Here is a 21,922-nt window from a genome sequence, read left to right as displayed (position 1 = left end):
CCTCCCTATTGCTGATATGAGAGGAATATCGAGCCATCCTGAACTTATCGGGCGCCAATACTACTTTGGGTGGTCGCGATCTCTCGGCTGTAGCCCCCCGTCCGACCGTCCGTTTCGTCGTCCGCCCTGGCCAGCGAGTCCTCACAGCAGGTTTGTTCTCCAAGGTGTTCCTCGTGCCAAGCTAGGTAACTAACTTCTTCCTAGATGAATCTGCCTCGCGATCAGGATGAGGATGCTATTTAACTTCTTTTATTCACTCATATTGATGACTACAATTGTTTATAATTTTGTTTTCTACTTTTTTCCTGGGTGTTGAATCATATATTACTTAATTACATGATACAGGACAAGCATAACCAAGAACGAAAAAACCTCACCTTAGTGAGATGCCGTCCGCTGCACTTTAGGCAGACCTTGGTGATATTAGAACTTGGCAACTGTGTTTAGTGTGCTTGGCATGAACTCCGTTTGATCGTTGTATCCAGGTTCGCCACGCGGTACCAAGGCAAGGTAGTTAGAGATGGGAGACGGACCAAGATCTCCCTGGTTGGGAGGATACACCATTGAAGCTGGGTATGGATTGAAGGGCAACAGAGCTGCAAATACCTGAACAGACCACGTACGGACGACGTCGCTGGGAGTGGCGACGAAGAGGCCTTCCCCGCGCCAAGAGCGCACGATGGAAGATCGTACGAGCAGTCAACAGTCTCGCCGACGCCCTAGCGCGCGGTACGTGGACTGCGGCCTCGCCGGACGATCGTACGAGGCTGCGTAGTCGACACCCTCGCCGACTTCCTTCCCGAGCGGCGAGCGCACGATGGATGATCGTACGAGTAGTCGACAGCCTCGCCGCTGCCCTAGCGCGTGGTACGTGGATGGACTGCGGCCTCGCCGGGCGATCGTACGACGCCGCGCGGTCGACACCCTCGCCGACGCCCTAGCGGCTAGCGCGCGGTACGGTACGCGGCGACGAAGAGGCTTCCCCTGCGAGGCTGCGCGGTCGAGGCCTCCCCCGTGGTCTTCCTCCAGCGACTACACTGTCCTGTTATTGGCGTCTGCATGCAACATACCAGCACGTACGCAAGCAGCCAGAATCAAATTTCATATGTACGTTGCAGCATGCAATTTGGATCGAACTTCACGTACCTTGCATCGCGCGCGGTGGTATTCATCAGCACTGTGAATTGTTGTTCCGGCAACGGCGGTCGTCGTAGTGGTCACGTTGCCGTTCTTGCTCTTACTTGCTTGGTTCCGATCGTCACGTCAATGCCGGCAAAAGATGCCGACGTCGACGTAGTTGAGGGCCTCGCCGCCGTCTAGGGTTACGTCCGAGCGCGCGGCGGACGGACTGCAGCGCCTCGGATCAGGGCTCACCAAGGCGCGGCAAGCGGATGGGTACCGAACCTGGTGGCGCAGTTGTGTTCTACTCGACGTCGTACCGAGGGCAGGCTTGAAGCAAATACAATCAAACGGAAAGAGTTGGCCGTGATCTCCCAATTTTGGCAGGGTGCTTCATTTGCGTGATTGATGATTGACGCATAATTGGTGCCTTGTGATTTGCTTGGATCCCGACATGGTCTATTTGGCAGGATCTTGGTGCTTTACAAATTTGGAAAAAATGCATTATTAAGGCTGATGAGTGCGTGATTGATGATTGATTCATGGTGAAAAATTTGAGGGCGAGATCGTGGTGGGAACTTCGGGCGGGTCGGAGAAAGCCTGGTGTCAAAAAAATTTCGATATTGGCAGAATCATTTTTCTTTGGTTGTTTTTTCCGTCTCTCCCCTTCCTGTCACACCCCTTTGACCTACGCAGTGGGTCCAACGTGAGAGTTATAAGGGAAATTATTTGGGTAAAAAATATTTTCAATTATTGTGGATTCCTATCACACCCCTTTGACCTACACAGTGGGTCCAACGTGAGAGTTATAAGGGAAATTGTTTGGGTGAAAAATATTTTCAATTATTGTGGATCTTTATAGTATAAATTTTTCCATCTCCCCCCTTCCTGTCACACCCCTTTGACCTGCGCAGTGGGTCCAACGTGAGAGGTACAGTGGAAATTGTTTGGGTAAAAAATATTTTTAATTGTTGTGGATTTTTATGATATAGATTTTTTCCGTCTCCCCCCTTCTTGTCACACCCCTTTGACCTGCGCAGTTGGTTCAATGTGAGAGGTATAGGGGAAATTATTTGGGTAAAATATATTTTCAATTGTTGTGGATCTTCACAGTATAGATACCCCTCCGGTCGGTAATATAGTTTTGAACTAGAAGCAAGATAATTGGCGGGTCTGCAACGTCATCTATTACGGACCGGAGGTAGTAACTTATTTGATGAATTATGGTCCATCAACTTTTTATTTCAAAATGTGTATCTATGCTGCTGGCATTTTTCATGCCAATGGTACAGCTCCTGCTATGCCAATTGCCAGCTACACCGATGGCAACCCTTCTGGCACTCAAATTGTCCGCGTTACACGTGGGTCCCAGGCCAATCCCTCCTATCTCAATGCAACGTGGGAACTCTGGACATGGTGGATGGTGCTATGTGATCACAGCAATTTTGTTTGAAAACTCGATGAAATCAACAAAAGAGGGAAAGCCCAATACTAGTGGACAGCCCAACCCAATACTACTAGTGGACGGCCCAACAAGGACCATCCACGAGCCAATCCTACGGTCACGGCAGCCGTTTCGAGTATGTGGATGGATAAAGTGGAGACCTAGGTTCTCCTAGGGTTTGGCGACTTCGGCGGCAATCGCTGCCGATAAAGGTTCTGGTCTCTATCCCTGCACCACGTCTCCTGCTTGTCTTCCTGTTCTGGCTGAACAAGGCGCTGACCGGCTCAGCTACCCAACCTTAGTAGGACAGCATTTCTCGGAGCTCATGGGTGTGTGCGGATTGGTTTTCTTCCCCAGGCTCAAGCTGTTTGCGATGGCGGCAGCATCAAGGGCCAAGTGGGGTGCTTTTATTGTGAATGAACTCCTCCAGTGAGGAGCACCTCCACTCCAAATGAGTAGCCTCAGTCGGAATTATCTCGGACTCAGCAACGCCGTGACAATTAAGGAACTTATGTGGAACTGAAGTTAGCTCAATAGCGTTGAGGATTTTGAGAGGGGAGGAGGACGCTACATCAATAAATGATACTTTTATTCTTCTAATCCCTAAGGTGGCAGATCCAGAGGAGTTGGGCCAGTTTAGGCCTATAAGCCTTTGTAACGTTCTGTATTAGATCGCCTCGAAAGTTGTTACAAACAGGCTGAAGTAAATGTTGCCTGAGGTTATATCAAAAGAGCAGTCATCATTTATACCTGGGCGTCTCATTATAGACAACATAATCTTGGCATATGAAGGTCTGCATTTTATGAAGCGGAAAAGGCCTCGTCAATTGAGATGTTGTGCTCTGAAGTTGGACATGAGGAAAGCTTATGACCGAGTTGAGTGGGACTATCTGCGAGTGATCATGCTCCGATTAGGCTTCCACCAATGTTGGGTTGAGACAGTTATGCACCTAGTAACTACTGTCTTTTTCAGTTCTTTTTAACAGTGATAGACTTAAAATTTTAAACCATCGAGGGGTATCCAACAAGGAGATCCTATCTCTCCCTACCTGTTTTTGTTAGCTGCAGAGGGCCTTTCGTGCCTGCTAAAAGCTAGGAATCAGTCGTCCGTACTCAATGGGATTAAAGTGGCGCCATCAGCTTCGATGGTGTCTCACTTACTCTTCGCAGATGACAGTCTGCTATTTTTCAGAGCTAATAGGAAAAGTGCAAAGGAGATCAAGGAGGTACTTAACATTTATTATCAAACTTCTAGACAGAGGATTAATATGGACAAGTTCTCAATTCATTTTGCGAAGGGCTGCAGATAGTCTCTTTGTGAGGTGATTAAGGGAGTACTTGATGTCCACAATGAATCTCTGAGTGAAAAAATACTTGGGCATGCCAACAGACATGGGTGTTTCCACTAACAGGGCTTTCAAATGCATTAAAGATCATGTGTGGAAAAAGGTCCAGGGCTGGCTGGAGCAGTGCTTGTCGTCGGGTGGTAAGGAAGTAGTGATTAATCAGTTGCGCAGGCTATACCTACTTATTCAATGTGATGCTTTAAGCTCCCTAGAGATTTATACCAGCACATCAATGGTTTATTGAGGAACTTCTGATAGGGTAGCAAGAATGGAAAAAGGAGAATGTGTTGGGTCGTTTGGGATGAGATGATCAAACCAAAGTGCATGGGTGGCCTGGACTTCAGGGATATTGAGCTATTTAATCTTGCGTTACTAGTGAAACAGGCATGGCACATCCTCATGAACGAGAGCTCGTTAAGTGTGTGAATTTTAAAAGCAGTTTACTTTCCAACTGTGAGTTTTTTATATGCTAATCTAGGATCTTCTCCCTCTCGGATATGGCAATCCATACTTGATGGCAAGGAAGTTCTGGAGCGGGGATTAATTAGGAGGATCGGAACCGGAGAATCAACACATATATGAAATATAAATTGGATTCCGGGAGCAAATTATCTTCGTCCCATTAGGATGGACTTGACAGATCTGTTGCAGATGGTTAGCAAGCTGATAGATCACACAACGACCTCATGGGATGTCCAAAAGCTTCATGTTATTTTCTGTCCACCTGATGTTGACGCGATTCTGAATATACCCCTCTGCACTCAGAAACATGGGGATTTCTGGGCATGGCACCATGAAAAGAGGGGTATTTTCTCTGTTTGTTCAGTTTAGAGGATGTTGGTTGTAAACAAAGAACGAGCTGCAACGTATCTAGAGAATATTGCTGGGAGATCAAATTTAAGGTCTGAGAAAAAATGAATGGAAGTTGCTATGGCAGGTTTAGGTACCATCAAAGATACATGTGTTCTTGTGGAGGCTTGCTCATCACTCCTTGCCGTCAGGTGATGTACTGCACCATAGAAACATGGCTACTCGAAGCACCTGTTCGATCTATGGTATGCCTGATTCTTGGAAGCACTCATTGATAGAGTGCAATATGGCAAAATGCGTGTAGGCTCTAGAACGCGAGGAAATCAAATAGCTGATGAGTGAAACTTAGGGTGTGTTTAATTGGGCTGTGACTTTTGACAAGCTTATGTGAGATGTGGGCTGTAGAAAAGCAGCTGTGAGAAAGCAGTTGTGGGAAAAGCAGAAGGCCGTTTGGTTAGAGCAGCTGTGAAACTGTAGGCTGTGTAAGAAATACCTGTAGTGCCCCTAAAGGCCTGAGGGTCTGTTTATATGCAAATTGCTCGTACCAAAATAATATGTTCACTAATTCGCATGTAAATGACTATTTTAGAAAGGAAAAAAATAAATTTTCTATATTTTTCATCCATCAAAGTGATTGGTCCACATGAATAGAACAATATCCATCAAAAGGTTTATACATTGATGCCATCCCTCACCAACATGACGAAGCCCGATTCCAAATTCCGGATTACTTTCACACTGCAACAAGCAGTCCGTTCAACACATACAACAACATTAATTTTGATCAATTTGTGAGTGCATGTCCTCACAACACATAGTTCAAATTAAAGACACTCGACTGATCAAGAATTAACACAATCAACAAGTACGGTCCCATACAGGTCCCCGCGGCAGCCTCTCGTAGGCGACGTTGCTGAATGACGTGGCCACGACGACGATGGGCCTCGCGACGATGAGTGCGCCGGCCACGCTGCCGCCAACGATGGCTAGGAACGCGGCGAGGCTGGTGGCGTTCGACGGTGCCGGTGGCAGGAGGAAGGATCCCGCAAGGGAGAGTATCTTGAACCTGCCGTGGAACGTGGCGATCGCCGTTGAGGCCGGGCTGGTCTAGGATGACTGCGGCCGGCGCAGCGTGACGTTGGTGATCCAGCCGCCGAGAACATGGGGCTCCATCCACCGGGCTCCTGGTGGCCTCGCCGATTCGGCAGCGGGACAGCCACGCCGGCTGCCACCAGTCGGCCCCGCCTGTGCTGCTCAGGGACAAGCGACGGGCCGCCAGCACGGAGAGCGTCGTCCACATGCTCCGCTCGGCGCTCGGCCCCGCCGAGGCCCTGGAGCTCTTCACGGTGGCGGCGCGGCAACCCACGGTGGTCCACACCACGGAGTCCTGCAACTACATGCTAGAGCTGATGCGCGGGGTGCGGCCGTCGGGTGGTGAGTGGCGGGGCTCCGGGGGCACGGCCGGTGGATCGGCGGTCGGGAGGAGGCGCACGGTTGGCTTTGCGAGAGGAGGCGGACGGTTTCTGCGGGAGGAGGCGGAGAAGAAATAGAATGGGGAGGAACGAACCGCTACGTTCATAACCAGTGGCAGGTGGGTACTTTTTTCTCCAAAAGCTCTTGGAAGCAGGGGGAAGGTGCTTTTGATTTTGTATTAGAGCAAAAGCAGCTTTTGGCCTAAAGCACATTTGGCTTTTAAGTCCTTTGGTTGATTTTTGGCTTTTGCAAAAGTAAAAGTAGGTTGAAAAGCCCAATCAAACACACCCTGAGTCTAGGGGATGGTTAGTGGCTATTATCAGCTCACTAAAGCTTGAGGTTCTGACGAGGATGGTGGTCACTCTTTGGGCGATTTGGTATGCTCGCAGGAAGACGATCCACGAGATCTCTTTTCAGAGTACTTTATCTACTCACTGTTTTGTGAATAATTTTATAATTGATCTGGAGATGATCAAGACAGTGTAGGCGGCATCGGTAAGACATACCCAAGGTGTCCCACCTCGGCGGATCCCTCCACCACCGGGCCTTGTTAAAAATTAATATCGATGCAGTCACTTCGAAGAATTCAAGCAAGGCAGTGGCGACTGCCATTGCTAGGGACGCTGTAGAAAACTTTCTGGGAGTGTCTGCGCTGGTAATTCGTGGACTTTTAGATGCAAAGATTGTCGAGGCTATTGCGTGCAGGGAAGGCCTGGTGTTAGCGAGTGACCTCATGGTTCAACACTTCAGGCTAGTCTCGGACAATATTAATGTAATCAGAGGAATTAAGGAGGGAGAAATAACCGTTGATGGCTACATCATTAAAGAGATAAAGGCTATAACAACGTAGTTTGGTACTGCTGATTTTTTCCATGAAAACAGACGCCACAACGTGAATACTCGTAAGGCTGTTAAATCCGCCTGTTCATAAAAATAAATTATGCCCTAGGCCCCGCCCCCCCCCCCCCCCGCGGCATCTTGGAGACGGCGGCGAGAAGAGGGGAAGGAGCGAGGACTGAAGCATGGCCGCCTCTTCGGCTCTCAGGGTACTCTTGCGCGCACGCGCAGCGCTGAAACCTCACCTTTTTTTTTTCCTCTTCATATTTCCTCTCTAACCTGCGGTTTACACTGGCGTCGGAACGATGCAGCTAATCCTGGGCTCCTCGTCGGCGTCGCGCCGCCAGATTCTGTCCGAGATGGGATACAAGTTCACACTTCTTGTTGGATATCTTTGCCCTCTTTGGTTGACATGTTATGCTTCAGTAGATTCTTCCCCTACGGTTCAGTACTTCAGTTCATTTATTTTCCTTTTCTTGTTTGCCTTCTCCGGGGGCTACAGAGTGCGGATATCGACGAGAAGGAGATCAGAAAGGAGAAGCCAGAGGAACTGGTGGTCGCCTTGGCTCATGCGAAAGTAATTCTTGCTCTATTCTGTTCTAGAACTTGATTCTGCTGCCCTTCTATTTTTCTTTGTGGCTGCTTTTCAGGATTAAGTCCTTGTTTGGATACATAGTAATCCCCTTCAATCCATACGTGTTGGGAGGGACTGGGGGTGGAAATTTAGTTCATTTTCCATTCGAATCCAGATGGATTGGGAGGGAATGGGTTTATCCAGACAAGGGGATGGGAGATGGGACCGTGGGAGTGGAGCTAGCGCGGCAGCTAAATATGTTTTGGGTTTAATAGTTTTTAGTATTTATGATTAGATGAAATATCAAAGTGCCTAGCATATGGACGAATTCCAGCTTTTTTGTCAAAACAACAAGGGTCTTTTATTTGGTTGTGACTAGTTCTGAGTTCTGACTTCTGACTTCTGACTCACATTTGTCTTTTAGTTACTTCAACTGTAGGTAATGGTTGATTAAGTCAGTTGCAATTTGATTACCATTGGTTTACTTAGTATATTTTGTCAATATCGTAGGCGGATGCTATTCTTGAGAAGATGAAGAACAATGGGATGATGAAAGAGATTGTTGATTCTCAAGAGACTACTTTGATGATCACCGCTGACCAAGTATGCTGCTTACACCTCATTGAGCACACTGCACACTCTGCTTGATAATCTTTCATGAGCTATGATGATTGGAGTTACATCATTTATGTGAATATAGGAGTCGATTTCCACACTGTAGTTATCGACAATCAAAGTGACTGGATGCATCCCAACTCTGTCATTCTTGCTGCATTTGAGCTACATGAAATCGTGAATACACCACCATTATATTTACACAGTAGCCTTAGCAATTTTTTAGGTTCAGCTGCTTCTGGAAACATGGCTCAACTTGTGTGTTTGATTCTTGAGTCGATATTTACTCTGCCACTTTTGTTAGGATGCCTGTGAAGTTAAAACATAAAAGGACATTAACACCGACCATCAGCTAATGTTTATTGTTTGTAAACATTCGCATGGATGATAGAAGAAAAGGGATGGTTATTGAAATCTAGGCTGAACAGTCTTCAAATTTCTGGTGATCAAAATCAAGAGGCATAAAAGGGTGGCTGGATGATAGAAGAATAATCACCCTCTTGTTTGCGCTTTCCCTGTGTATTCATATAGGGCATTGTTAGTATCTATCAATTTATGGAAATCAAAGTTTTGCTCAGATTGTACTGGACAGACACAAACTATCAAAATAGCGATTTTTAGGAATACGACTTTAGAAATTAGTAAATTGATCGTCATCAACATTCAAGTTGACTAGTTGAGAATTTTTATAGTTTGCCACGTGCTTGCGCATGTTATTACTGTTTAATACAACCATTAGTGTTTGTTTGGTTTTTAACTCTTCTTCCGACATTATGCTTTATGGAGGTTGTGGTTCATGATGGAGTGATTAGAGAAAAACCTAGTACTCCAGAAGAGGCACGGAAATTCATCAAGGGTTTGTGTTATTTTGTAGAACTCAAATTATTTTAGATGCTCTGTTGTACTTGTCCTTGCCCTGTGGTGATTTGTAAACGAATTTTGCTTTCAGGGTACTCTGAAAGCCATGCTGCAACGATTGGATCTGTGCTTGTTACAAATGTGAAGACTGGAGCTAGAAGGGAAGGATGGGATAAAGCAGAAGTACTATCTAAGTTTCCCTGATGTTTTTCTTCTAGGAATAAGTACCATACTGTCCTTATGCTTAGATATTAGGTTTACACCCTCAACTTGTTTTCTTAGCACATGTTTCAGTTTCTGTTTAATTACTGTTTATTTGTTTAATGTGATTTTTTGTAATGTCTTTTTAGCTTCCTGCCCAAATCAACCTTATCCTCAACTTCAGTTTCAAGTAAATTTGAAATTTGTGAACTAGTAACAGATTACTTTTAACTTAACCCTTCCTAACCTAAATTGAGCATTGAACTTATAGGCCCTTTTGCTCTGTGGTAAGTTGAGAGCTGAACATGAATTCTGCAATAAAATTTAGATGATGTTTGCTCTATCACAAAGTTGAGGGGTGAAGTCGAGGCTGAACATGAAGTTCAAAGAGTAGCTCTCTAACTTTGTATTTAGAAAGTTAATTTACTGTATTTGGTTTGGTTGATGATGTTAATCTTCTAGACCCTAATAAGATAATAGGTTTGGCATTATATCGCTCTTGGTTCTGAGGTATAAGTGTATAACTAATCTTTTGGTACAGTTATAAATCCTAATGATCGTGTATATTCCAGTACAATTGAATCATAGGTTTTCAATTGCTTTTGAGTTCTATTCTGCGATGCACCTGTTAACATTTCCACTGTATATGTTGATGATCAGGTTTATTTCCACAAAATTCCTGATGAAGTTGTGGAGAGTTTGGTAAGTCTGCACTCTGCAACAGTTAGCCCAGTATTCTGGTTTTGTTTGCTCTGCGACAATTGATCAGCTTTGTCATTGTTAAATATACCTCTTCCTTTGAGTAAAAATGTGATGGAATCTCATTGGCACACAGTTTACACTGAAAATTTGTTGGTTCTTCTTTCCACCGTAGTTTCTCTGGCATGAGACTCATCAAATAAAATTTTCACTTTTCTATGTTTCAGATTGAGGAGGGCAATGTCTTCTATGTTGCTGGTGGTCTCCTAGTAGAGCATCCCCTAACTTCACCTCTCGTGGAAGCCATTGTGAGTTGCTCATGTTCTGATTCCTGGTTAAATACTGATAGTCATTTCAGAGGGATTGCATCGCACCTGATGATCGGAACTATGTGCAGGTTGGTACAATTGATAGTGTAATGGGGCTACCGAAAGCACTCACGGAGAAGCTGATCAAGGAATCCCTTTCGGAGCCATAGCTAGAAACCTCTGGACTGAACTGACCGGAGATACATAAATCGTATTGGTGGCGCTGGCAAAATCTGTTTGGCAAACATCGTAGTGTGAGAATCATGTACTATTCATCTTATTTTTCGAACAAAAAACCATGTGATCATCTCACCATGAATGGAATTTATCCTTGGCTCCCATGACCATACATTCTGTTTTCTGAATCATAATACCCATGACCACGACCATAGGAATTCCTAATGTCTGGCAAATTACTTAATTTGGTCCATGAATTCGTGCAAGGTCGAGAAGCTCTCTGCCTCTGTGCGCTTCAAATCTGTCTGCTTTGGTTCGTTATCGTCAAATGCTTCCAAGCCTACCGTGCATTCATCTGGTCGATCGATTTTGTTTGGGATCCCATTTTGTTTCCGAAGAAATCGCTGATGTCACGGCAACACCCCACATGCTGCTCAGACGGCGCGTCGGACGGGGGTCGCCGCCGGTGGCCGCGGGGGGAAGCCATGGACGTTAGGATTCGGTTCACCGCTCCGCGCACGAGCGTGTTGACAATGACAAGCGGGCTCCACGATTTGACAGGTCCGTGCGGGCCCAAGACGTCAGCGAAACAGTTCGCAGGCCAGAGTGTGAAGTCCATTGCTGTTGACGCCGTGGCGCTGCGGCCCTCGGCGCCGGTGGAGATCGACTCGTCGACCGGGCATCGCGACCTCCTTTGCCGGCCTTGTGGATATCCTCCATCCTACCCAGTCCGGCGGCGCCGCACAGGTCGTCTCCATCCTCTTCCTGTGTCGGGTCCCGCCGCGCGGAGAGCGCAGCTCCGTTGTCCAGTCCGGCGCGGCGGCGGCGCACTTCAAGGCGAGAATGCCTCAAGTTGAAATCCAGTGGGTCGGAGCTCGGGCGGACGCTACGGCAGGAAATAGCGCTCGTGGGGTCGACATTGATGGCTCCGCGCCACAGCTGGATGGTCGGGATTTGGGAACGGCGGCGGCCGCCGGCATCCGAGTCGCCGGCCTGAACATTTTACAGAAACCCCCCTAACTTGGATCGCGATTATTAATCGCGCTCCAGTTTTTACCGAAACCTCCCTCATTTTGGATCGTGACTATTAATCGCGATCCAGTTTTTTACATAAACCCCCTGATTTCGATCGCGATTCGCGATCCAATATTTTTCCCAAACACCCCTAAATTCTTAGAAATTTTAACAAATAAGCCCTCCACCTCCAGAATCCAGATAGGCGCAGCCCATTCCCCTCCCCCGCCACACTTTTCCCCCCGTCTCGTTGCTACTTGCGAGGCAGAGGCCGCAGGTCCACGGGACAAACCCCAGCCGCGGCCTAATCTTCTCCGCCCCAATCAGTCCGCTCATTACCGCGCGGCGAGCCGGCGACCACTGGGGAGGGCAGCGGTCTGATGCGATGATGCGTCCGGCTAGAGGTGCGTCGATCTCGCTCTGTGGAGAGGGGCTTTGCGTTCGGGGGCGGGGGTAGTTGAGGGCATCCAAGGAACATCAGTGGGTGCGGGCCGACGCCGACGGCGCGTCGATTCTGCGAAGAGCAAAATCGAATCCTACGAAGCACAGGCCAACACAACACGACCAGCAATGAAGCTTTGATCACGGCTATGAGACCTCCGTTTGTTTGTGGTTTCCACTAATTTGTGCTGATGCAACACCTTAGTTGTATTGGCTAATGGCTAGTGTGCTAGATTGATTAGCGTTAGAATTTTTTTTTGGATCTACTGCTGCAGTGGTGGCAGTACAGAGTTGATTTTTGAATCTGTGACCTGATCGATGAACCTGTAGACCTAGTTATGGTACTGACATGGGAGCGCTATTCATGACCTTTGGATGCGCTACAATGCTTTAAATGTGAGTAGTGGCAGTGCATTTGTGTGTTAAGTAGCTAGTATAGTTGTGTTAGATGTATCTGTAATCTGTACAACATGCTAAACAATTGTATCAAGTAAACCTGTGCTGGCTTCCCTGTGTCACCTGTTTTCCCCCTGCTAACCACCATCCTTGTGGCATTGAATGAGTATAACGTGGTATATGGATGTTCATGTTTGTGGACCATGTGGATATAAACTAGTAGGACGAATTAGTGACTCACAGCGCTTCTCAGTTTCTCTTCATTATCCCCAATACTGCAAAATTTGGAGCTGAACACAAATAATGGATGGTAGAGATCCTTTTCCTTTTTGCCATAATCGTCAGCATACTGTGTGGTTGTGTGGTCTGAGCTCACTCAGCTGCAAGTTCAGAATTCATAATACTATACAAGATGGGCATACCACTCCAATCTTCGGGCTCAAATTTGGTGGGTGAAGCCCTTTACTTGATTGATCTCTGTGCACGTGCAGGACCCCTTCAAATTCGTTTGTTGTTTTTAGGCTCTGCCTAACTAACATATCACAGACTAACAAACCCCTTAGACTTCCTTTAGATAGCAAGAGGTGACATACTAATAATAATATAATACTTGGAGTTCCTATATCTGATAATGCTTGGAGTTCCTATATCTGACTGACTAGGACTCCTACACATCTAATCTGGCAGGGGTCATGCGTGTATGGTTTCTGATGTCCCTGTCTTGGCTTCATGATAGAGCAGATCTTGGTGTGTTTTTTAATCTTCAAAACTGGACTTTTACAGGATACATATTGAACTACTGTAATGATATGAAGTATCCATCCCAATGACATCCTGTGTGGACTCTGGAAGGCAACGATCCTTTCCAAGCAAGAAAGCAGACATATACAAGAGAGGTAAGGCGATGTTTCTTATTTCTTCCTTTCTTTTTCATCAATTTGGTGGATGGTTCAGTGCGCTTCTTGATTTCACAGTTCTGTCCATTATTAATCAAAAGTTTCTTTGTGAGACTTTAGGAGCCTAAAAGGTGTTAATCTGCTACTAGCTACATAGAATAGTACTCATAGGAAATGCTACCACTATCGAAATCTTTGCTGATAGAGTAACATTATTAAGGACCAGAACCTGTCAATATCCATAGCAAAACAACCAGTGAGATGATTGTTTCATGCTTTGGTTCCACTCAACATAAAGCTACCAGTTACTGCAACGCAAGGCCCTGTGGTTGTATCAATTGAAAGGCTAACAGAGTTGTACAAGAAAAGTTAAAATTTTCTCATACATAAAAAAACTAAAATTTCATTTTTCCTATTCAAGCTTGCAGTGCTGTTGCCTGCTCCCAGCCATTTCTAATTGAGCAATTATCCACTGCGAGTTCCCTTTAAGCTGCTTTCACTTTGAAGCTGATGTCTATGTCTTCCATCTCTCCTCTTATATTCTATTATCTTAGTTTTTTTTTTAAAAAAAACTTTGCTATGTCCACCCAGCGACTTAGTTTTGCTTCTGCCACATTAAAATTAATAAAAATTCATTTCAGAATTTGCTAAAGAAATATCTGGCTTAGTTTGGATTCATTTTGTTAGCTATCTTGCAAGAAGCCTATGCTAGAAAACATAATGATCCTTACTTTGAATAACTTAACTCTGTTATAGATTATGAGCTGTGTGGTTGTTGCTAAGCCGACCACTGTGATTATTGCTAGAAATGTTAGCTTAGCTGAGCTGTAAGTGCATCAACTTGATTTAAAATTTGACTAGCTGCTGCTAGCTAGTTGAAAGTAGCAGGGAGATGATTTGAAATGTCTGAAAAAAAATTATGTTCTTTCTGCTTGCCTTTTAACCTATCTATTTTGACACCAGAAATGTACTCCTCACCTTTTATTTATTGTATGTTTGGAGGTCCCTCAAGACAATTCACAAGTTCCATCCAGATCATTTTACCATGTCTTCAAGTTTGACCGATGATTAAGGCACATTTTGTTAGAGAACTTTGCAAGTTTTGACTAACAATTAGTTAACTATGTGTGTGGTTAGTGTTCAAAAGTTGCATCAATAGATTTGTATTCAAAATATTCTGTAAAAATTGACAATATGTTGTAAGAGAAATTGAAGGTCAAATTTGAAGTTTGAAGACCTTCTAATACTGAATACGCCTTAGATTGAGGGCAGAGGGAGAAGCTTGTAATATGCTCAACTATTGTGCAAATTTGATCATAGTTGTCTTTAGCATGCCTAATGCTCCTTCTTTTGGACATATTTGTATTTTGTACCATTGCTCTCTTCTTCAAACATAGTTGTACGAAATCTATTAATGTATTAGTTTGATGGTTTCTGTTGGGATCTAGCATGTTAATGATTGGGACGTGCTGCTACATTCTTGACTAATTAACAATCAATCTTGAGCTACCTATCCCTTGCCCTGATGGATCGCTTTTGTGTTTCAACAAATATAGATGCTTGCAAAATAATTTATCTTGTTTTTTACTGTGACTGATTTCTTCATCAGTTCAATTCTCATATTTGGGATATGAGTACCAGAGGATGTAATCTTATTTCTCGTATCATGTTTCATTAACTTCTTAGCAAATTGTTAATCTGACCGATGGAGGAACAGCCAGAATGCCAGATGTTCTGTCTGCCTCTTTGAGTTGTACTGTGATCAATTATATGACTCTAGTGATTTTGTCAGCCTTTTCTGCAGCAGCAGATTTGCAGCTTTTTCATTGTGCTTGGTGGCAATTATCAGGTTCACCAACTCCTATGGTGCTAGGATGGGGTCAAAGTGCTGAAAGATCATATTAATGTTTCTGCTACTCCTTGCAATTTGCATGCTGCTGTTTTGGTGCTGCTATTCAGTGTAAGTAATTTAAGTGTTTAGTCAGTTGGTAAATGCACTGTGGTTCATCTTTGCTACATGTCCTTTGCATGCCTTGTTAGCTACATACTTTTGCTCTGTCCTTTGTGGTACTTGGCATAAAGAGTTCCCTGTGATTGCTTTTTATGCTTGTCGCGAAAAATGAAACTGATAATTGATGCTTTGTTCTTGCTGAGATGTTTGCGGGGCCTTCCATGTAAATATTTGTGGAGGCATTGTTATTGATGTTTCTCTTTAACTTGCATATAGTTTCAATCTTCGGATGCATGTGCTTCAGTCCATTATTGATGTCTGAAATGTGTCCTTGGATGACATCAAAAGGAGATATTCTTGGAAGTAGAAAGAGGATGTTTCTTGAAGGTACATTTCTCATAACACTTTAACTTGCACTTCAGCATAAACTTGTATATATCTGGACTTGTTGAAGCTGAACCGCGCTTTGTGGACTTCAAGGTCATCTTCTGATTTCATTATATGGAATAAAAGAAATCACTGTTTCCAATGTATTCTCCAGGATTCACTTTGGTGTGGTTTGCTGATGATTGTTCTTGCTGTTGATGTTTGGATGAATTGCTCAAGTGGCTGACAGCCGGGATGAGGATATGGCAAAATGCTGATCGTCGTTGCCGATAGAGACAGGTGCCTCTTCTCTTTCGTGGACTTCAATTTTTGGCATTTTCCTTTTAAATGCACATCCATCATTATCCGGAATAAATTCCTGCATTAGGAGCCAGCATAAGGTTCTGAACACACCTGATTGCTTTCAATGCCATACCACAGTGAATTAAATGTTCTCGAAATTTTGGCAAAGCCAATACCCTTGTGCCATTTTTATTTACTAGGCATATCGTGTTTGATACACAGTTACTGCTACTATACAGGCTAATCACAATAAAATTTGACAAAAAAAAATCTGCTGGAAGTATCTCTCACAGAGAAAGAAGGTTTAACCTGCATGACATCTCTTTGCTGTTGATTCATGGTATTGGCAAAAGACTCTTGAAATTTTGAAGAAAGGAAAAAGAGGGACTGGGCAGGAAGCAAATGTGATGGTTTCTGAACCAACTGTAGTTGATTGCATTTTCTTTACATATAATTGATAAAAACATGTAGCCTTGACTGATAGAAGGGAAAGGAGGTGAGCCCCTGTGTGCCCATCAGCACAAAATGCCAGCTATATGATCAAATAGGTGAACGGTGGTCACATGTAGCCAGATTTTAGGAGCACCAGGTCCAGCTGGTTGTGGGGCGCATCAGTGAGAGGAGCGTGACACACATATACCCACAGCAGGCAAAGTTGCCACATTAGTCCCGGCAGATGCATTCGCCATTGGAACATATTCTGTTCACGCCTTGCCTTTTTAAGGAGTTCTTGATTCTACAAGATATTTACAAATTGATTGAATTCTCATTTATACCCGCATTAACCTGTTTCTGATACTTGATGTTTTCGCATTGTAGTCCATTCACCACCCCTTCTCTTTTCCAGCAAGGAAATATTCATGAGCTGTATTACTGGTTACCACTTACCACGTGTTATCTAATTGGTCAATGCTGCATCAGGAATAGCAAAGTGAACAGTTGATCTCGTTTCTGACTTCTGATTGCAAGGGTTAGGCGGTGCGAGTGGGTGCTGCACGGAGGTCCAACAAGGAGGAATTCTTCTCTTGGAGTGGGGGTTAAAGTGGCTTATCTTAATTTGCATCTGATCCTCTCTCGGACCTGCGATAAGAAGATTCAAAGGATGACACCCCATCGATAATGTTCCTGTTTCGCCGCTTTATCCATGAAAAAAGCAATGCTTCCTATCTACCACCCAAGAAAGCCTTTGCAATTGAATTTCCAACATGGAAGAGTCTCTCATGTCATGTGGGGCTGGTAAATAATTTGGTTTGGTTCTGGTCTGTTTTCGGCTAGACACACTGATGCCATAATCGAAATATCACATGAAGGCTGGCAGGCGCTTGATCTGAATAAAGTCCATGGTTCAATCTGTGGCCCTGGGACAGCGAGCTGTTCTTAAGAAAAGAGTGAAAAATTGACTGTTTGCATGCATATATCGTTGGTAAAGCCTGCTTTGTCGTGACTTGTGAGCTTGCAAACAGTAAAATGATTGTGCATGTGTTGGACCATGATTTTTATAAGATGGCATGAATATGAAATCATTTGCTTGCAGAAATGGACCAACATACGGTTTGAGGGTGGGCCATGCGCGTTCGTTTGTCTTTGTAAGCATGGTCCTGAGGTTTAATTTTTGTCTTGAAACGTGTCATTGCGATGGGCCATGCACTCCCGGAGGCTCAATTGCAAGGGCCTCTCCAATGCGCGCTCCTTGGCCGGTCCTATAGGCGCTGGACCCGGTCCATGCACTGCAAGGTCGGTCCTATCCGAGAGAAATTGAGGACCGGCTCCCAGGAGCGAGCTCCATGGAATAAAAAATTCCATCCTCTTCCCGACTTAGAGGCTGTTTGGACGCGAGGTACTAATCGGATGTTTGGACGCTAATTAGGAGAACTAAATATGAGCTAATTATATAATGATTCGTCTTGACTTAGGGGCTGTTTGGACGCGAGGTACTAATCGGATGTTCGGACGCTAATTAGGAGAACTAAATATGAGCTAATTATAAAACTAACTGCAGAACTCCTATAATAATTCGCAAGACGAATCTATTAAGCCTAATTAATCCATGATTAGCAAATAGTTACTGTAGCACCGTATTATCAAATTATGAACTAATTAGGCTTAATAGATTCGTCTCAGAATTAGACTCCATCTGTGTAATTAATTTTGTAATTAAACTATATTTAATACTTCTAATTAGTAGCCAAACATCCGATGTGACAGGTACCATGAGCCTGTATCCAAACTGAGCGTATCCAAACAGAGCCTTAACTTTCTCTCCCCTACTGTTGCTGCTCCCACCGCCTAGACGAAGCCGCCGCGTCTGCGAGCTACACCGTCGAGCAGGTCCCCAAAACCTTCAAGCTCTATGGCGGCGACTTCCGGCGCCACTCCGGGCTTGCCCACGCCGCCGAGAGGCAGGGGAAGCGGTGGCTCAGGAGAAGAACGGTGGGCGGGGCATCGGGCGGCTTGACCTCGCATTCTTGCACATGGTGTCCCAGTACACGGGTCTCTCATCCGGCTGCGCCCGCACGCTCAGATGTGTCGCCGGAGTATGAAGGTCGGGGGGCCTCGCTAGCGGAGGACGGAGACGCGGCATCACCTGTACGATTTCGACCTCCGATCGCAGCTACCAGCATCTAAGAACGAAGGAGCTTCTTCGCTGGAGGCAATCTTCTCCAAATCTGGCACCATTGCCTTCAGATCCAGATGCTAGGAGTTTGATTTGTGGCTTTCTGGGAGCAGGAAGGTGGGATCTGAAGCGGATCAGGAGGGGGCAGGCATGAAGATGGTGACGACGGCGGCAGGCAGCGGCGTGCGTGCTTCGGGTTCCTTGCGGTTGAGAGAAGGGCGGTTGGGGAAGAATTGATTTTTTTATTGAGAAGTGGGCCACCTTCAATTATGGAATCTGGTCTAAACATTGTGGGACTTTTTACAAAATCAGTCCGGTCCTAGAAGCGGGGTTGCTCCTATGCATTGGAGATGCCACAAAGATGTGAGATTGGGCACGGTATGTTGAGGTCCTCTTTCGATTGATACACAGCATAGAGAACATGGACTGTAAAACAGGCCAGGTCGATTGGGATGGTTACTGCATGTCTCTTCATCATATATCGGCAATAATCTTCGATAATATCTTCGACATTTGGGACGAGACAACCAAGAAAATCGGATCTCAACTTTCCTGATTGTTCGCTTCTGATTTTTTTGCAGCGTTTATGCTGCAGCTGCACGCCCAAAACAGCCAAGCTGCTGGAGCTGCAGGCTAGCCGAACGGCTGCTCATATCCGTGTACTCGTAAGTTTTGGTTTCTGGCTGTAATTGTACTGCTCATATCCATGTACTCGTAAATTTTGATTTCTAGCTGTAACTGTACTGCTCGCTGGCTGCGGCTGTTTTTTTTGACCGCTGCATCCCTACCGAACGCACATGTTGCCTCGTTGCCTGCAAGTGGTTTTGATTTTTTCCCCCCGACCTGTACGAGCGTACCACGCCTACCGTACGTGGTCACCATTGATGCTCTTTTCCAATCCCACCACGCATGCATGCTACGGAGTGTACATGTTACAGTGGTCAGTGGTGCAAGCTGTACTTTTAAAAAAACAGTGGTGCAAGCTCCTCTCTTTCGAGAAAGTACCATCACCATTCCCCATTAGACGACGGTGTAGTAGCGTGGTACCCTGGTCCGGCCGGTTCCCGATCGGCAGCCAACGTGTCGCCGGCCTAACAACGCCCGGTGGAGAAAAGTTGTTCTCGTGTCGGTATGGAACCAGCAAGCCAGGCAGCCTCGCGTCCCATCCCCTCTTGCCCTGTGTAACGTGTCTAGCACTAGTAGCAGGAGGTGGTAACAGTAACATGAATGCCAACGCGTAGCAGCACGCCGCATGCGCGCGTCTCCCTCCCTCTCTCCTAGCTGGAGGGCGAGAGGGTACGCCACTGTTATAGATGTCCACGCAATCCGTGGCCCGTCTGCCCGACACGGAGTCTGATTTTTTGACCCGGCTCCAGCCTGGCCCGGCACCGAGGGCTTCGGGCCCGAACTGGCCCGGCTCGATAGCTCATGCCGAGCATAGGCCGCCACCCCGGCACGATGGGCGGCTCGGCTCGGCACGGTGATAAGGAGCCAGTCTGTTAAGACCCGTATAAATACCAACAGTCCAACATCAACCGGCCAACCCTAACCATATCTCCTTTACCCCACTGCCACCCTTTCTTTCCCGGTTCCCATTCGCCATCTCCTTGTGACCCCGTCGCCTCCCCTCCTCCCCTCTGCCTGTGGCCTTCCCTCCGACGTGCGGCCTCCACCGTCAGCGGTGCCACCCTCCCTCGTGGCCTCCTCCACCGCCACCGGCAGAGCAGAGAGCCACGGCTGCAGCGCGGGGGCCGGCAGCGGCGAGAGGTCCGACGGCAGCGCGAGGGCCCGTTGTTCCTCGCGGTGGCCCGAAGCCGGCCGTGCTCGACGGGCCAGCTCGGCACGAAAAGGCATTGGGGGCCATGCTTGGGCTCTCGGTGCAGCCCGTGGGTCAGCACGGATGTCGTGACGGGTCAAGTCCAGCGCGAAAATTAACGGGCCTTGCTGGGCCCGTGCCAGACCGGCCCGGGCGGCCGAATGGACAACTATAGCCACTGTAGCGTGCATGCAGGTGATGGATTGCTGCGCCGCGCCCGTGCGCGTGCGCGTGCCTGGTGCTGACGAGTGACGATCGACGGGCACGGACGCCTCCGCCCGTCAGTCAGCAGCCTGCACCTCACCTGGGCCGAGTACGAGTGATAGATGCTTGATCGGTGGCCGGTCGTCGGCTCGTCGCCGTCCGTCCCCGGCGGGGCGGAGGCGGAGCCAATCAGCATCCGAAACGACGCCGGCCGAATTCGTCGCGCCCTCCCCCCCTTTCCCCCCGCGAGCGCGCCTGGGCATATGCCATTCCGTGCATGCGCTGCGCACCAACCAACCAGCCAGGCGTCGACGCGGACGTGACGCGGCCGCGTCAAGCGGGGCGAGGAGGGGGGGAGGCCGCCCTGCCTGCCCCGCGAGAGACAGGGCGATAATGCCGCGGTACCGCGGGGGGTAGCAAGCGACGTGCGTGATCCCCCCTGGCCCGGTATGTGCGTGCCTGTCAGCATGGTGCCTGCCCTGCGCCCCTGCCCGTCTAGGCACCCAGCCGCTAGCTAACCCTACCCCCTGGCCTATAGCTCTAGGCTCCTACTAGCTACGTAGAGCACGTACCACACAAGCACGGCATGGGAGACCAGAGACGCTGCTGCGTCAGTGTGCCCATGCAGCCAGCCCCGTGCATGCCGTCACGTGCGGCGTCGGTGGCCCGCCCGGCAGCGGCAGCGAGCCCAGAGCCAAAGATCTCTCGTGCGGCGTGTACGCGCGCGCGTATGTCGTCATGCGTACGAACCAATACTACGTCGTGGTAGTGCGTGCACACTGTGCGGGTGGCAGCCTTTACAAACGAGCAAGTACACGTTGGTCGCGTCCACTGTGCGTGCTGGCTCGATCGATGGATCGCTCGACCGACCGATCAATGGGTCAGTCCATCAGGGAGTCAGTACTGTTGGCCGGTGCATGGTCATGGTCGCATCGCATGGTTATGATCCATCCATCACCCATCGTCCATCGCGCCGGCTGGATGCGGCGCAAGTACTTACACGCCACATGGGCCCGTGGATATACGCATCTCCATGCAAAGGGGATCGTACGTCGTCCCCGAGCAGGGTCAACAAGGCCGACGACGTGTCCGATGCGGATGCGTGGGCGTTGCATGCCCGGTCGGAAGCAGCAGCGTACGGGCGCACGCGGCACGCCCTGTCTCCCGATGCCCTGCAAGGCCCGGCACCAGGGTTGTTGCTGCCTGCCATCATGACAAGGCCGTGCGCGCGCGCGCGGCCACGCCGAAGAGCTAGCGTGATCCCCGGTCGATCCGGCCATGCCAACTCATGCATGATCGATCGGTTAAGTTGCATGCACGCACGCAGCAATGGTGCTGACATGTAGCTGGCTTCAAGTATTTTGCAGTTGCATGGGAGGTAAGGCTGTGTTCCCCAAGAGGGCAACTGCTCCCTCCATGCTGGCCATTTACCGCCCTGCCGATTTCTTTGCATCATCTCT

At 47.4% G+C, this 21,922-nt stretch overlaps 1 protein-coding gene and 1 long non-coding RNA gene across 5 annotated transcripts; both read left to right on the top strand.

The window, feature by feature from the left end:
- The first annotated feature begins 7,132 nt into the window (after positions 1 to 7,132).
- LOC101774466 (maf-like protein DDB_G0281937) lies at positions 7,133 to 10,638 on the top strand. The gene is made up of 9 exons (XM_004985058.3): positions 7,133 to 7,238; positions 7,341 to 7,412; positions 7,532 to 7,606; positions 8,114 to 8,206; positions 9,005 to 9,074; positions 9,168 to 9,259; positions 9,938 to 9,979; positions 10,204 to 10,284; positions 10,374 to 10,638. Exons 1-9 carry the CDS (start codon positions 7,215 to 7,217, stop codon positions 10,452 to 10,454), a joined length of 630 nt encoding a protein of 209 aa, XP_004985115.1. The 5' UTR covers positions 7,133 to 7,214; the 3' UTR covers positions 10,455 to 10,638.
- Positions 10,639 to 11,665: 1,027 nt separating this feature from the next.
- Positions 11,666 to 17,361, top strand: LOC101774192. 4 transcript variants are annotated; one of them, XR_001163128.2, is made up of 5 exons: positions 11,666 to 11,879; positions 13,096 to 13,208; positions 15,016 to 15,168; positions 15,436 to 15,546; positions 15,701 to 17,361. It is a non-coding gene; the product is annotated as an uncharacterized LOC101774192 (long non-coding RNA). The 4 variants fall into 4 exon arrangements; XR_001163127.2 differs by having other exon boundaries at positions 15,013 to 15,168; XR_001163126.2 differs by having other exon boundaries at positions 15,001 to 15,168.
- The last annotated feature ends 4,561 nt before the right edge of the window (positions 17,362 to 21,922 follow it).

The sequence above is a fragment of the Setaria italica genome, chromosome IX, assembly GCF_000263155.2.
Source record: "Setaria italica strain Yugu1 chromosome IX, Setaria_italica_v2.0, whole genome shotgun sequence".
In the NCBI taxonomy this organism is placed as follows: Eukaryota; Viridiplantae; Streptophyta; class Magnoliopsida; order Poales; family Poaceae; genus Setaria; species Setaria italica.
The sequence above is the reverse complement of the archived record's forward strand: the minus strand, read 5'-3'. Positions and strand labels throughout refer to the sequence as shown.

Coding starts and splice junctions, on each gene's coding strand:
- LOC101774466 (XM_004985058.3), top strand. CDS start 7,215: ATGGCCGCCTCTTCGGCTCTCAGG. Junction 7,239..7,340: donor CCGCCTCTTCGGCTCTCAGG/GTACTCTTGCGC, acceptor GGAACGATGCAG/CTAATCCTGGGCTCCTCGTC. Junction 9,980..10,203: donor ATGAAGTTGTGGAGAGTTTG/GTAAGTCTGCAC, acceptor TCTATGTTTCAG/ATTGAGGAGGGCAATGTCTT.